General features: G+C 47.8%; 1 protein-coding gene across 1 annotated transcript; it reads right to left on the bottom strand.

Moving 5' to 3' along the window:
- Nucleotides 1-4,375: 4,375 nt before the first annotated feature.
- Nucleotides 4,376-11,315, bottom strand: ZDHHC24 (zinc finger DHHC-type containing 24). The gene is made up of 5 exons (XM_069740565.1): nucleotides 11,231-11,315; nucleotides 10,452-10,709; nucleotides 10,021-10,298; nucleotides 5,528-5,877; nucleotides 4,376-5,153 (listed from the first exon to the last, which is right to left on the bottom strand). The coding sequence occupies exons 2-4, from the start codon at nucleotides 10,697-10,699 to the stop codon at nucleotides 5,564-5,566; spliced, it is 840 nt and encodes a 279-aa protein (XP_069596666.1). The 5' UTR covers nucleotides 10,700-10,709; nucleotides 11,231-11,315; the 3' UTR covers nucleotides 4,376-5,153; nucleotides 5,528-5,563.
- Between the last annotated feature and the right edge of the window lie 4,623 nt (nucleotides 11,316-15,938).

Below are 15,938 nucleotides of genomic sequence, written 5' to 3'. Positions count from 1 at the left end.
CGTGTGGATTAAAGGATTACGGCCTGCGCCAGCACTTTTTGGGCAGAGTAACACCAGTGGCTGCCCCAGCCCCTCCTGTGATGTATGTGTTCCCCCAATACCTCCTGTGAATTTTTTACCTCAGCCCATCCTGTGATGTATGTGCCCCAGCCCCTCCTGTGATGTATGTGCCCCAGTCCCTCCTATGATGTATGTGTTCCCCCAATACCTCCTGTGAATTTTTTACCTCAGCCCCTCCTGTGATGTATGTGCCCCAGCCCCTCCTGTGATGTATGTGCCCCAGCCCCTCCTGTGATGTATGTGCCCCCAGTCCCTCCTGTGACGTATGTTCCCCCAGGACCTCCTGTGAATTGTTTACCTCAGCCCATCCTGTGATGTATGTGCCCCAGCCCCTCCTGTGATGTATGTGCCCAAGCCCCTCCTGTGATGTATGTGCCCCAGCCCCTCCTGTGATGTATGTGCCCCCAGTCCCTCCTGTGACGTATGTTCCCCCAGTACCTCCTGTGACGTATGTTCCCCCAGTACCTCCTGTGAATTATTTACCTCAGCCCATCCTGTGATGTATGTGCCCCAGCCCATCCTGTGATGTATGTGCCCCAGCCCCTCCTGTGATGTATGTGCCCCAGCCCCTCCTGTGATGTATGTGCCCCAGCCCCTCCTGTGATGTATGTGCCCCCAGTCCCTCCTGTGACGTATGTTCCCCCAGTACCTCCTGTGAATTATTTACCTCAGCCCATCCTGTGATGTATGTGCCCCAGCCCCTCCTGTGATGTATGTGCCCCAGTCCCTCCAATGATGTATGTGTTCCCCCAATACCTCCTGTGAAGTATTTACCTCAGCCCATCCTGTGATGTATGTGCCCCAGCGTCTCCTATGTGATGTACATGCTGCAGCCCCAGTGTTTCCTATGTGATGTGTATACTGCAGAACCCAAACTGTTTGCATTCTATAACAGTAAAGTGAGCAGAGATGGATTTCCCACTGTGTGGAGGCCTGCAGTGTAATATACATCTATATTCAGAACTTACTGCTGCAAATTCTTTGCAAAATATATTTAATTGCGCTCCAGACCAACACAAATCTGGAAAATCACTTGCGAGTAGCAATATCATCTATACCATGTAACATCACAGCCACAGCAAAGAGAAGCAGCTTCAGCCATCACATTACGGAGTTAATGAAACGTATGAGCAAATATAGCAGAGTAACTTTCAAGTTGATAATTTTGTATGCCCCCCAAGTGATTGTCTAAATATCCAAATGACCCCCCCTGGCAGAAAAAAGGTTCCCCACTCCTGCCTTAAAGGGTAGGAGTAGATTTCAGTAGAGTTTAGATATTGGTCTGAGGAACGTCTTGGGTTCTTCTCCTCTGATCATCCTCACTTCTACATTTACGTCTTTGCTAGGGAATGTTGCGGCGACTAGACCAAGTGGCCACTGCTTTCTGTGGGTTTGACTGTCTTTCACGAGAACAAGATCACCAGTGTTGAGACTGGGCCTTATAGATTGCCACTTTGTCCGTGGTTGCAGTGTAGAGAAGTATTGCTTGTGCCACCTGTTCCTGATCGTGTTTGCAAGACTTTGTACCTGTCTCCATTGTCACTTGTAGAAGTCTTTGACATCAAATTCTCCTGGAGGAGCGCTGAATAGCCCTGTTTTGGGGGTGAGGAGAGTGGATGGAGTCAATAATAAGGGCTCTTCAGAGTCATTCGAAATTGGAGCTAAGGGTATAGCATTTATTATAGCTACAACTTCGGCCATGAACTTTATAAAGCTTTTGTGGTGAATCTTGCTGTGCCCGCTTGTAGAAAAGTGGAGTCAAGAATTCTTCCAACTCCACCAATCATTCTTTCCCAAAACCCTCCAATGTGAGAAGAATGAGGTGGGTTGAATATCCATGTGCTACTGTGATCGCTAAGGAATCTCTTAATAGTTTTGCAGTCCAGATTTGAAGAAATCCCTAATTCTTTGGCTGCACCAACAATGTTACTACTTCTTTCTGAACGTATGTTTTTGATGGGACCTCGGATGGCAGTAAATCATCTGAGAACATTGAAACTCGGAGTGTCTAGGGACTCAATGACCTCTATAAGGACAGCCCTGATAGACATGCAGGTAAACATGCCTTCTCAATGTTTACTATGGACTTGATCGCTTCTAGTACGTCAGGTAACAACTGACCAAGGTCCAAACACATCAAGACCAACAATGGTAAAAGGAGGGTCCATGCCGAGTCTGTCTACTGGTAGGTCAGTCATCTTTTGGGTTTGAGAAGAACCATGGGGCTTGCGACAGGTAATACATTTAAAGATAACACTGCTCATGAGTTTCATTGAGCAGTCAATCCATAGGCCAGAAATTCTTATGGTCCCTTCTGTAGTCTTCCCTGGTGTTTGACTAGATTGTGATAGCACTGCACAATTAAATAAGCTACACTTTCCAGGAAGTATAAGAGGGAATGTCTCCATAAACTCCATTTTGGCTTTTTTAATTCGGCTTCCTACTCCCAGTAGGCCACCGTTGTCGATAAATGTCTAAAGTTTTCTCAACACACTGTTTCCTGGTATTGAGGTTTTGTTCATAAGGCATTGGATTTCTCTGAAGTAGGCTTCAGTGAGGATAACGTGCTTTCTAGAAAAATCTAAGTCTGAGGTAGACTAGGTATTTTTTTACAATGATGCCAGCCTTTACATCTGTCTGTCACAAGTTCTAGTGTCTCTAAACGATCGAGCTATGTTGGACAGGCCGAGGTGATAGCTTGGATAAGTGACTTTTCCAACTTGAGAATTTGTCAAATCTGTGGGATCCCAGATGGATATTAGAGGTTGTTGTACGAAGTATAGACACCTGAGGGCGGATTTCAGCATCTGCGTCCTCTTCTACTACTGTAGTTCAAAGGTTTCCGGGAATTGTTCTTCACTATATAACAGTTTTGGTCCTGAGAGCCATGTTGTGCTTTGTAGCTGATTTGCATCAACTGCTCTAGTAGTGAAGATCTTCAGGACCGAAGAGCTCTCTTGGCTCCCAGATATCAGCTTGTCAGGGGGTCAGTGCACTCCTCTTCTTGAGATTGATAGTTTGGACCAGCAGCATGGTTGATCCGCTGGCCCAAACTGTGCCCTCTCCTAAGCTGTGTGAAACAATCGGGAGGTAGATGTCACTCCTGCGCTGCTGCTGATGAATCCACAATGGTTTCCAATAGATAAAAATGTATTAATAAAACAGGTTTATATGGTCAGCGCATTTCGAGGTCAAGCAGGACCTCTTCATCAGGACAGAAACCTCATCAAACTTGGTCTCCTGAGCTGCGAAGAGGCAACTTTGACTATGCAGCATTGGAGGAGCGAAGGGTCACTGACGCCTTTCCAGAACCAGAGCAGCGCCTACTATAACAAAGAGCTTGCAGGCACTATGCTCATTGCCTTAGGCTAGGTTCCCATTGCGTTAATGGGTTAGCGCTAACGGAAAGCGTTGCACGGCGAAAATGTCGCAATTAACGCCGTGCAACGGGTCCGTTAGCGCACCCATTGACAGCAATGTTATTTCGGCCTGTAGCGCATCGTTAGCGCGTGCCATTTTCGGCACGCGTTAGCGATGTGCCGTTCTTTTGTGACGGACCTCGGACGCTGCTTGCAGCGTCCGAGGTCCGTCCCTCGCTACCGCAGATCGGGGATCTGCGCTAGCGGGGACGGTGAACGCGGCCACAAAATAAACATTGCGTTAGCGCAATCCGCTAGCGCTATGCGCTTAACGGATTGCCCTAACGCAATGGGAACCTAGCCTAACAGACCAGCCACCACTGGTAGACTACTGTGGTGACCAATAAATGCAGTAAACTCTAGGATTAAAACTCCTTTTGTTCTGGAGAATGGAGAGGATTTTTAACGAGAGGAAAATTGCAAAGTTGTTTTTTTTTTTTACTGCCACTTGGCAATTTTACCCTCTAAGGAGAAAACAACTTTATGATCGATTCAACCTCTATGGGTTGATAACTTTGTACGCCAGTTCTTGTTTGATAGCAGGGAAGTCGCAAAATAAATACTAATGCAATTCTTACACTTTTATTATAAAAGGAAATCGATTTTATTAAAAATTATCAGTGCAAATTGGAAACAAAACAAGGCAGAAGAACATACAATAACAAATCTTTATCATTTTAAATGACAATGTGACATTAAGGGTATTGGTAAAATTGGGGTTTCCTTTTCTTTCCCACAAGGGGGAGAGGTAAGAATGGATAAAGTACAAGGGACGAGGGGTGGAAAGTAAAACAGCATTGCAAATAATAGCAATTCCCTGTGTTTTTTTTTGCTGCATGGTATCTAAGCAGATGGTAAAAACTGATGCACGTACACATATTCTAAAATTGGATATGTTGTTTTCCTCCCCCTAAAAAAAAAAAAAAAAAAGGAGAAGCAGTACCCCCATACCCTGCACGAGACATACCGTAGGTTTTGTTTAGATGCTAAAATCACATGTGCAGTTAGGTAATCCATGCGTTTTCTTTCTTTCCTAAAATCTTATTTTTGCAAATTGCAGGAGACTGGTATGACATGTGTAATGTAAAGTAACCAGCCGGGAAATCTGTCCTGCTTATACATCTGCTGCAGGGTAAGAAGGAAACCTACTTTATAGCTACTTGACCCCTATACAAGTGGGAGTGACTATTTGCATAACGTATGTATGCATAAATAAATACATTTCCTACCCCACCATCATCCCTATTATTCCTTTCCCCTGCCTCTCACCTTCCCATAGACGAAATCACTCCGACCTGAACAACTAAATTTATTCTGTAAAATATGAATTTCACGTAAGGAGTAAAATGCAAACTATTTGCAAAAAATATTCCTGTTTTAATATATATATATATGTGTGTATGTATGTATGTATGTATGTATGTACATATATATATATATATATCTTGTGTAGCCACTAACAGAGGTGAAGGGTTTAAAACAGACTATGACAAAATCTCCATATGCGGTCCTATTGCTTGTCTTTGGAAAGGATTGCACCAGTGCTAATGGAGGGATATACCTTCTACAGCTCCCTTCGTTATAAAGGTGCAGATATAAGGCAACCTCGCAATATGCATATGTAATGGATTCATTCTGGTTCATCAGTTTATTCCACGACTTCAGGGGTTGTACCTAAAAAACAAGAGGAAAAGGTATATGTTTGTAATGCAGTATCCTCACCTGGAGGCTGAAGCTGCTCGTTGCACCGTTTTATGATAAAAGTCAAATTATTAAGAATACTTCTACTAGTAAAGTGTTTTTTTTCTACACCTTCATACTAGTGACCCGAACTTACCAGCTAGAAATGTTTATATCTGGCTGCTGATGGGAGTTGGTAGCCTCTGATTGTGGGGGGTGACGGACCCTCACCAATTTGATATTGATCACGTAACTTATAACCAGGTCATCAATATCAAGGTGGTGCGAAACCCCAGGTAAGTGTTGCTCGGAATGGTGCTTCCATGGGTATAACAGTATTCCTAAGGATGTGGGAATTAACTACTTACAAGTCGGGGAATGAGCCCGAGTGCACATCCGTTTGGCTACTGATCCACGTTTTTGGATGATCCAGTTGATGAGGGATCTCTAGGCTCAAAGTGAATTCCATCTCCAGGCAATCTTGATTGGAGCCACGGAGACAGCCAGACAAGATACCACCTTTCTCCGAGAAACTTCCTGGCGTTTTTCTTCCAACCCTGGTCATAATCTCGGTCATTCCCACTAAACCACTCTTTGGTTGTTGATCCACGGTAAAGAATAAAACAATGAAGGACGAAGAAAGCAAGGCAAAAGAGAAAGCCGACCACGCAGGTATCGGCAATGAAGGCAAATACGAAAGCCGAGCCGGAGACGTGACCTGCGGAGGACAGAAAATCATAAGTTAGAAAACTTTCGCGGAATATACAATGAAGTAGGGACGAGTGAGCGTGCTCAGATAAGGTGTTATCTGAGCATGCTCGAGTACTAAGAGTATCTTCGGCATGCTGGAATACTGTGTTCGAGTCCTTGAGCTGTTGGACAGCAGCAACACATGCAGGAATTGCCCAACAAACAGGTAATCCCTGCATATGTAGTGGCTGGCTAACACTCGCGGTGACTCTAACATAGTATTCGAGCACGCCGAAGATACTCTATTAGCATCCGAGCGTGCTCGCTCATCACTAGTAGGGAGTAAGAATTACGGACACAGAACAAGTTCGACAACTTCATACATCAAGTGCACTGCTCGCTTTACGGATTCACTGCAAGTATGATCTATGCATTCTCCTGGCCACATGCCGACTAGACTGTATCCAGAAGCGCTCAATTCATTTGATGATGCTTTATACAGTCTAGTCGGAATGTGGCCAGGAGAATGTATAGATCATACTTGCAGTCACATAAACTCCCACTACCGGCGCTGACACAGGAGAATCCTCACTTCATATAAGCGTTCCAGGAAATCAAAATGCCAAACGCTGCAAAAGTTTTAATGATGAAACCCAGCTACAAAATATTGTAGTTCCAAAACACGGATTTACATAAAAGAAACACTTAAATGCATGTATTTGGGAATATATATATATATATATATATATATATATATATATATATATATATATATTTATTATTGTCGCTGGGTTTCATCTTTAAAACATTTGCGCTGTTTGGCTTCCACAGGCTCTTTGTTTTCCTGCACATTCAACTTTCATGTGGTCTGTGTTTCATAAGTCGGCTGAGAGGAGCTCGGAAAAGAAGAGATAAAAGAGTTACAAGCTCTCCTGTAAATGGTCGAAACGAGCTCACTGATGGATCCTCAGTTAACTCATTCTGCAGCCAGTAATAGACAGTGCAACATAGAGGCTATAAAAGGCATCCGGTGCAACAGATTTAATGAAACAACTGCAAAAAATTATTTATAGGCCACAATAAATGTGTTTAAATTGTCCTTTAAGGTGAGGACAACCTTTTCAATGATGAAGAATATAGATATAATCACTGTAGCAATGCATCCAGAAACTTAATGAAGAGGCATAATACATAACCGACGTGTTAGCCCGTTGCAGTTAAAGGGAATGTGTCGCCAGAAAATGATGGATTTTATGGTAACTTCATGTTGGTTTTTTTCAAATTTTTAAAATTTTCCAGATCGAACTCTATAAAAGTGAATCAAAAAGATTTGCAGTTGCCGTATCAAGCGTCTGAATAAGTAGTCCGTGGCCGCCGGACCAGAGCCTGCTAATCTCATCCCATCTGTGGTGTCCCCAGCATTAACTAAGACTTTAATTGTTTTGTATAGAAACATTATCTGTGCATCCTTTTATCTGGGCAAAGATCAATATGAAGAGAGGGGGAGCAGGTGAGCTGTGACATCGCCTGCTCTGAATGCTGGATCCTGTATTATCTGCTGTTTATAGAAGTGATACCTGCCATTGTAACACTGTCTGTGACGATAATGAAGCTTCTGAAAAGCCTTCTACATAGATAAAAGAATAGGAGTCTAGTATTTGTCTTAGCCGTCAGCCTAAAATTGCAAGATTTCTGTTTTGTTTTTGTGGATAGAGAATGATAAGGAAAGTAAAAAACAAATCACAAAAGTAAATATAACGTAAAATTCCGATTTAAACAATAAGTTATATTCTGAGGTCACGTTCCCTTTTAGGCGGCTATATTCCCACAATGAGCTTTTGTTGCTTTTTTTAATGTTTCAGAATTTCTGCACCTATTATTTAAATTAGTTTATTTGCATTTTTTTTTTACATGTGTTTTTATAATGTTTTTGATGCTGTGGTTTTTTGTCTAATTTTGGTGTTTCATGCTGAAAATAAAGCTTTTTCTGTGACCGCTCTGTGCACTGAACTGTTCGGCCACACTAAGGGTGCACCAAATGCCTGTGTAGTGCACTGAACTGTTCGGCCACACTAAGGGTGCACCAAATGCCTGTGTAGTGCACTGAGCTGCTCGCTACACTAAGGGTGCACCAAAATGCCTGTGTAGTGCACTGAGCTGCTCGCTACACTAAGGGTGCACCAAAATGCCTGTGCTGTGCACTGAACTGCTGTGCCATACCAAGGGTGCACCAAATGCCTGTGCAGTGCAATGAGCTGCTCGGCCACACCAGGGGTGCACGAAAATGCCTGTGCTGTGCACTGGACTGCTGGGCCATACCAAGGGTGCACCAAATGCCTGCGCAGTGCACGGAGCTGCTCGGCTACACTAAGGGTGCACCAAATGCCTGTGCTGTGCACTGAACTGCTGGGCCACACCAGGGGTGCACCAAATGCCTGTGCTGTGCAGTGAACTGCTCGGCCACACCAGAGGTGCACCAAAATGCTTGTGTGGTGCACTGAACTGCTCGGCCACACCAAGGGTGCACCAAAATGCCTGTGCAGTGCACTGAGCTGCTCGGCTACACTAAAGGTACCGTCACATTTAGCGACGCTGCAGCGATCTAGACAACGATGCAGATCGCTGCAGCGTCGCTGTGGGGTCGCTGGAGAGCTGTCACACAGACAGCTCTCCAGCGACCAACGATGCCGAAGTCCCCGGGTAACCAGGGTAAACATCGGGTTACTAAGCGCAGGGCCGCGCTTAGTAACCCGATGTTTACCCTGGTTACCAGTGTAAATGTAAAAGAAAACAAACACTACACATACTTACATTCCGGTGTCTGTCGCGTCCCCCGGTGTTCTGCTTCCCTGCACTGTGTAAGCGCCAGCCGTAAAGCAGAGCGGTGACGTCACCGCTGTGCTCTGCTTTACGGCCGGCCGGCGCTCACAGTGCAGGGAAGCAGAACTCCGGGGGACGCGATATACACCGGAATGTAAGTATGTAGTGTTTGTTTTTTTTTTACATTTACACTGGTAAACATCGGGTTACTAAGCGCGGCCCTGAGCTTAGTAACCCGATGTTTACCCTGGTTACCAGTGAAGACATCGCTGAATCGGTGTCACACACGCCGATTCAGCGATGTCTGCGGGAGATCCAGCGACGAAATAAAGTTCTGGCCTTTCTGCTCCGACCAGCGATCTCACAGCAGGATTAAGATCGCTGCTGCGTGTCAAACACAACGATATCGCTATCCAGGACGCTGCAACGTCACGGATCGCTAGCGATATCGTTGTTAAGTTGTTCAGTGTGAAGGTACTTTAAGGGTGCACCAAAATGCCTGTGCTGTGCAATAAACTGCTCGGCCACACCAGGGGGGCACCACAATGCCTGTGCTGTGCACTGAACTGCTCGGCCACACCAGGGGGGCACCACAATGCCTGTGCTGTGCACTGAACTGCTCGGCCACACCAGGGGGGCACCAAATGCCTGTGCTGTGCACTGAACTGCTCGGCCACACCAGGGGGGCACCACAATGCCTGTGCTGTGCACTGAACTGCTCGGCCACACCAGGGGGGCACCACAATGCCTGTGCTGTGCACTGAACTGCTCGGCCACACCAGGGGGGCACCAAATGCCTGTGCTGTGCACTGAACTGCTCGGCCACACCAGGGGGGCACCACAATGCCTGTGCTGTGCACTGAACTGCTCGGCCACACCAGGGGGCACCAAATGCCTGTGCTGTGCACTGAACTGCTCGGCCACACCAGGGGGGCACCACAATGCCTGTGCTGTGCACTGAACTGCCCGGCCACACCAGGGGGGCACCACAATGCCTGTGCTGTGCACTGAACTGCTCGGCCACACCAGGGGGGCACCAAATGCCTGTGCTGTGCACTGAACTGCTCGGCCACACCAGGGGGGCACCACAATGCCTGTGCTGTGCACTGAACTGCTCGGCCACACCAGGGGGGCACCACAATGCCTGTGCTGTGCACTGAACTGCTCGGCCACACCAGGGGGGCACCAAATGCCTGTGCAGTGCACTGAACTGCTCGGCCACACCAGGGATGCACTAAATGCCTGTCCTATACACTGAACTGCTCGGCCACACCAAGGGTGCACCAAATACCTGTTAAAGGTCAGAACAGTCATACCCTTTTAAAAAAAAAAGCTGATCGAAAACCTTTACCTGTAATGAACATCATCCATGGCAAAAGAAGCAAGAAGAGGCTGTGGAAGCTGAAGCCCTGATGGAGCAAATTCATGAAAATTTCAGCATTGAGAACGGTGGCAAGAAGCAGCGCCAGCAGCCCGTTCAGTAATGCACAAAAGAAGTAGCGATAGTTTGAGTAGCCGACACAGGTTCCAAGGAGGGTGCAATGGTGGTCACGTCGCAGCACGCACACGTTACAGTTATAGCAGTGGTGGCATCTTGGCGGGATGTGGGTTTGGCAGCCATAGCAATACCTAGAGAAGACAAAAGCAATGGTCACAAGGGAGGATGCAACGAAAAGGGCGGGATGGCAGAGGTCAATAAAAACATAAATGCGTGATTTTCACGGAGATGACCCGACCCTCACATCGGTACTGTATTTCTCAGTATATACTCTGTGTACTCACAGCCAGCCCTGCCCCAGGCTCCCACGCTCCAGGAAGACGCCTTTAATAGTGGAATTACTCTGGACGAATTTCACCATATTCCCCACCACGTTAAATAAGAGGTACGATGCCGCCCCTAGGAGGGGTAACTGTGCGCCCCCCGGGGTAGCGAGGATTAGGTAAAACACTTCCAGTGTCACGGAGGAGACAAGAACGCACGTGATGATCACAGGTAAGACCTGCGCGGGGTCCAAGCGGGGGCACGGCATGCTGAAATACCTGGGGGGAAAAAAAAACATTTTAAAAAAAGTAAAAAATTATAAAAATTCCTACAACTGTGAGAATTTTAGCACCGGCACTTTTTTTTTTTTACTACCTTCTTTTGGAGCAAAAAATGCATTAAAAGTGCAAAGTGCCGCCCAACTTTTAGAAATAAGTCTAAAAAAATACATTTATACAAATAAAAACGCACTAATAGCAAACGTACGGGGGTTTTTCCTACTGATTTTCTGCATCTAATGCAAATCTATAGGGAAAATCTGCAGAGAAAACTCTGCGCACCCGCAAGAGAAGCTGACATGTCGCGGATTTGAAACACGCACCGCGGGGTCAGTGCCGTACAAAAAAAAAAAAACGCACGGTGGGCAGGAGATCTCTATAGATCCCATCCACTTTACAGGAACTGGAAGACGCTGCGATTTTTGTGGATCGAAAACTGATTGTGTGAACACGGCCTAAGACGCAGCATATTTAGTGCATGTTCCCCCCTCACACCCGGCCCTGGAGGAGCGGACACCCACACACAGGTCCTGAGCTCAGCTGTCACTATAGGAGCTGCGTCCTCCCCATGTCCTCCTCATCTGGAGAGGCTGAAGGACCTTTCCTGACGTCATGATCATGTGACCAGCCCCTTGTGTGGGAGGAGTCAGAGTGTGTCAGCACATAGCAGAGCCGAGTGTGTATGTTACTGCAGAGCGGAAATCCCCGGACAGTGTGTGAAAATAGTGCAGTGTCCGTAGCGAAAATGTGATTATTTTTTTTAGCAGGAAATATTTGTACAGATTTTTATGTAGTGCGGGGTCTGTCACTCTCTACCTGCCTCCATATGTAGTGCGGGGTCTGTCACTCTCTACCTGTCCTCCATATGTAGTGTGGGGTCTGTCACTCTCTACCTGCCTCCATATGTAGTGCAGGGTCTGTCACTCTCTACCTGTCCTCCATATGTAGTGCGGGGTCTGTCACTCTCTACCTGTCCTCCATATGTAGTGCGGGGTCTGTCACTATCTACCTATCCTCCATGTATAGTGCGGGGTCTGTCACTCTCTACCTGCTTCCATATGTAGTGCAGGGTCTGTCACTCTCTACCTGCCCCCATATGTAGTGCGGGGTCTGTCACTCTCTACCTGTCCTCCATATGTAGTGCAGGGTCTGTCACTCTCTACCTATCCTCCATGTATAGTGCGGGGTCTGTCACTCTCTACCTGCTTCCATATGTAGTGCAGGGTCTGTCACTCTCTACCTGTCCTCCATGTGTAGTGCGGGGTCTGTCACTCTCTACCTGCCCCCATATGTAGTGCGGGGTCTGTCACTCTCTACCTGTCCTCCATGTGTAGTGCGGGGTCTGTCACTCTCTACCTGCCCCCATATGTAGTGCGGGGTCTGTCACATTCTACCTGCCTCCATATGTAGTGCGGGGTCTGTCACTCTCTACCTGTCCTCCATATGTAGTGCGGGGTCTGTCACTCTCTACCTGCCCCCATATGTAGTGCGGGGTCTGTCACATTCTACCTGCCTCCATATGTAGTGCGGGGTCTGTCACTCTCTACCTGCCTCCATATGTAGTGCGGGGTCTGTCACTCTCTACCTGTCCTCCATATGTAGTGCGGGGTCTGTCACTCTCTACCTGTCCTCCATATGTAGTGCGGGGTCTGTCACTCTCTACCTGTCCTCCATATGTAGTGCGGGGTCTGTCACTCTCTACCTGTCCTCCATATGTAGTGCGGGGTCTGTCACTCTCTACCTGTCCTCCATATGTAGTGCAGGGTCTGTCACTCTCTACCTGTCCTCCATATGTAGTGCAGGGTCTGTCACTCTCTACCTGTCCTCCATATGTAGTGCGGGGTCTGTCACTCTCTACTTGCCTCCATGTGTAGTGCAGGGTCTGTCACTCTCTACCTGCCCCCATATGTAGTGCGGGGTCTGTCACTCTCTACCTGCCCCCATATGTAGTGCGGGGTCTGTCACTTTCTACCTGCCTCCATATGTAGTGCGGGGTCTGTCACTTTCTACCTGCCTCCATATGTAGTGCGGGGTCTGTCACTTTCTACCTGCCTCCATATGTAGTGCGGGGTCTGTCACTTTCTACCTGTCCTCCATATGTAGTGCAGGGTCTGTCACTCTCTACCTGCCTCCATATGTAGTGCGGGGTCTGTCACTCTCTACTTGCCTCCATGTGTAGTGCGGGGTCTGTCACTCTCTACCTGCCTCCATATGTAGTGCGGGGTCTGTCACTCTCTACCTGCCTCCATATGTAGTGCGGGGTCTGTCACTCTCTACCTGTCCTCCATATGTAGTGCGGGGTCTCTCACTCTCTACCTGCCTCCATATGTAGTGCAGGGTCTGTCACTCTCTACCTGCCTCCATATGTAGTGCAGGGTCTGTCACTCTCTACCTGTCCTCCATATGTAGTGCGGGGTCTCTCACTCTCTACCTGTCCTCCATATGCAGGGTCTGTCACTCTCTACCTGCCTCCATATGTAGTGCAGGGTCTGTCACTCTCTATCTGTCCTCCATGTGTAGTGCAGGGTCTGTCACTCTCTACCTGCCTCCATATGTAGTGCGGGGTCTGTCACTCTCTACCTGCCTCCATATGTAGTGCAGGGTCTGTCACTCTCTATCTGTCCTCCATGTGTAGTGCAGGGTCTGTCACTCTCTACCTGTCCTCCATGTGTAGTGCAGGGTCTGTCACTCTCTACCTGCCTCCATATGTAGTGCGGGGTCTGTCACTCTCTATCTGTCCTCCATGTGTAGTGCGGGGTCTGTCACTCTCTACCTGTCCTCCATATGTAGTGCAGGGTCTGTCACTCTCTATCTGTCCTCCATGTGTAGTGCGGGGTCTGTCACTCTCTACCTGTCCTCCATATGTAGTGCAGGGTCTGTCACTCTCTATCTGTCCTCCATGTGTAGTGCGGGGTCTGTCACTCTCTACCTGTCCTCCATATGTAGTGCAGGGTCTGTCACTCTCTATCTGTCCTCCATGTGTAGTGCGGGGTCTGTCACTCTCTACCTATCCTCCATATGTAGTGCGGGGTCTGTCACTTTCTACCTGTCCTCCATGTGTAGTGCGGGGTCTGTCACTTTCTACCTGTCCTCCATATGTAGTGCAGGGTCTGTCACTTTCTACCTGTCCTCCATATGTAGTGCGGGGTCTGTCACTCTCTACCTGTCCTCCATATGTAGTGCAGGGTCTGTCACTTTCTACCTGTCCTCCATGTGTAGTGCGGGGTCTGTCACTCTCTACTTGCCTCCATTTGTAGTACGGGGTCTGTCACTCTCTACCTGCCCCCATGTGTAGTGCGGGGTCTGTCACTCTCAACCTGTCCTCCATATGTAGTGCAGGGTCTGTCACTTTCTACCTGTCCTCCATATGTAGTGCGGGGTCTGTCACTTTCTACCTGTCCTCCATATGTAGTGCGGGGTCTGTCACTTTCTACCTGTCCTCCATATGTAGTGCGGGGTCTCTCACTCTCTACCTGCCTCCATTTGTAGTGCGGGGTCTGTCACTCTCTACCTGTCCTCCATATGTAGTGCGGGGTCTGTCACTTTCTACCTGTCCTCCATATGTAGTGCGGGGTCTGTCACTCTCTACCTGTCCTCCATATGTAGTGCAGGGTCTGTCACTCTCTACCTATCCTCCATATGTAGTGCAGGGTCTGTCACTCTCTACCTATCCTCCATATGTAGTGCGGGGTCTGTCACTCTCTACCTGTCCTCCATATGTAGTGCGGGGTCTGTCACTTTCTACCTGTCCTCCATATGTAGTGCGGGGTCTGTCACTCTCTACCTATCCTCCATATGTAGTGCAGGGTCTGTCACTCTGTACCTATCCTCCATATGTAGTGCAGGGTCTGTCACTCTCTACCTATCCTCCATATGTAGTGCAGGGTCTGTCACTCTCTACCTGTCCTCCATATGTAGTGCGGGGTCTGTCACTCTCTACCTGTCCTCCATATGTAGTGCGGGGTCTGTCACTCTCTACCTGTCCTCCATGTGTAGTGCGGGGTCTGTCACTCTCTACCTGTCCTCCATGTGTAGTGCGGGGTCTGTCACTCTCTACCTGTCCTCCATATGTGGTGCGGGGTCTGTCACTCTCTACCTGCCTCCATTTGTAGTGCGGGGTCTGTCACTCTCTACCTGTCCTCCATGTGTAGTGCGGGGTCTGTCACTCTCTACCTATCCTCCATATGTAGTGCAGGGTCTGTCACTCTCTACCTATCCTCCATATGTAGTGCGGGGTCTGTCACTCTCTACCTGTCCTCCATATGTAGTGCGGGGTCTGTCACTTTCTACCTGTCCTCCATATGTAGTGCGGGGTCTGTCACTCTCTACCTATCCTCCATATGTAGTGCAGGGTCTGTCACTCTCTACCTATCCTCCATATGTAGTGCGGGGTCTGTCACTCTCTACCTGTCCTCCATATGTAGTGCGGGGTCTGTCACTCTCTACCTGTCCTCCATGTGTAGTGCGGGGTCTGTCACTCTCTACCTGTCCTCCATGTGTAGTGCGGGGTCTGTCACTCTCTACCTGTCCTCCATATGTGGTGCGGGGTCTGTCACTCTCTACCTGCCTCCATTTGTAGTGCGGGGTCTGTCACTCTCTACCTGTCCTCCATGTGTAGTGCGGGGTCTGTCACTCTCTACCTGTCCTCCATATGTAGTGCAGGGCCTGTCACTCTCTAGCTATCCTCCATATGTAGTGCAGGGCCTGTCACTCTCTAGCTATCCTCCATATGTAGTGCAGGGCCTGTCACTCTCTAGCTACCACCATATGTAGTGCAGGGTCTGTCACTCACTATCTGCCTCCATATGTAACATAGTAACATAGTTAGTAAGGCCGAAAAAAGACATTTGTCCATCCAGTTCAGCCTATATTCCATCATAATAAATCCCCAGATCTACGTCCTTCTACAGAACCTAATAATTGTATGATACAATATTGTTCTGCTCCAGGAAGACATCCAGGCCTCTCTTGAACCCCTCGACTGAGTTCGCCATCACCACCTCCTCAGGCAAGCAATTCCAGATTCTCACTGCCCTAACAGTAAAGAATCCTCTTCTATGTTGGTGGAAAAACCTTCTCTCCTCCAGACGCAAAGAATTCCCCCTTGTGCCCGTAACCTTCCTTGGTATAAACAGATCCTCAGCTAGATATTTGTATTGTCCCCTTATATACTTATACATGGTTATTAGATCGCCCCTCAGTCGTCTTTTTTCTAGACTAAATAATCCT

This window comes from Ranitomeya imitator, chromosome 9 (assembly GCF_032444005.1).
Source record: "Ranitomeya imitator isolate aRanImi1 chromosome 9, aRanImi1.pri, whole genome shotgun sequence".
NCBI lineage: Eukaryota > Metazoa > Chordata > Amphibia > Anura > Dendrobatidae > Ranitomeya > Ranitomeya imitator.
Note: the sequence above shows the minus strand (reverse complement) of the source record. Positions and strands in the feature narration are given on the sequence as shown.

Excerpts from the sequence above, each read along its gene's own strand:
- ZDHHC24 (XM_069740565.1), bottom strand. The coding sequence starts at position 10,699 with ATGCCGTGCCCCCGCTTGGACCCCGCGCAGGTCTTACCTGTGATCATC. Across the intron at positions 10,299-10,451 it reads AGCCTGGGGCAGGGCTGGCT|GTATTGCTATGGCTGCCAAA; the intron begins GTGAGTACACAG and ends TGTCTTCTCTAG. Across the intron at positions 5,878-10,020 it reads ATGGATGATGTTCATTACAG|GTCACGTCTCCGGCTCGGCT; the intron begins GTAAAGGTTTTC and ends TGTCCTCCGCAG.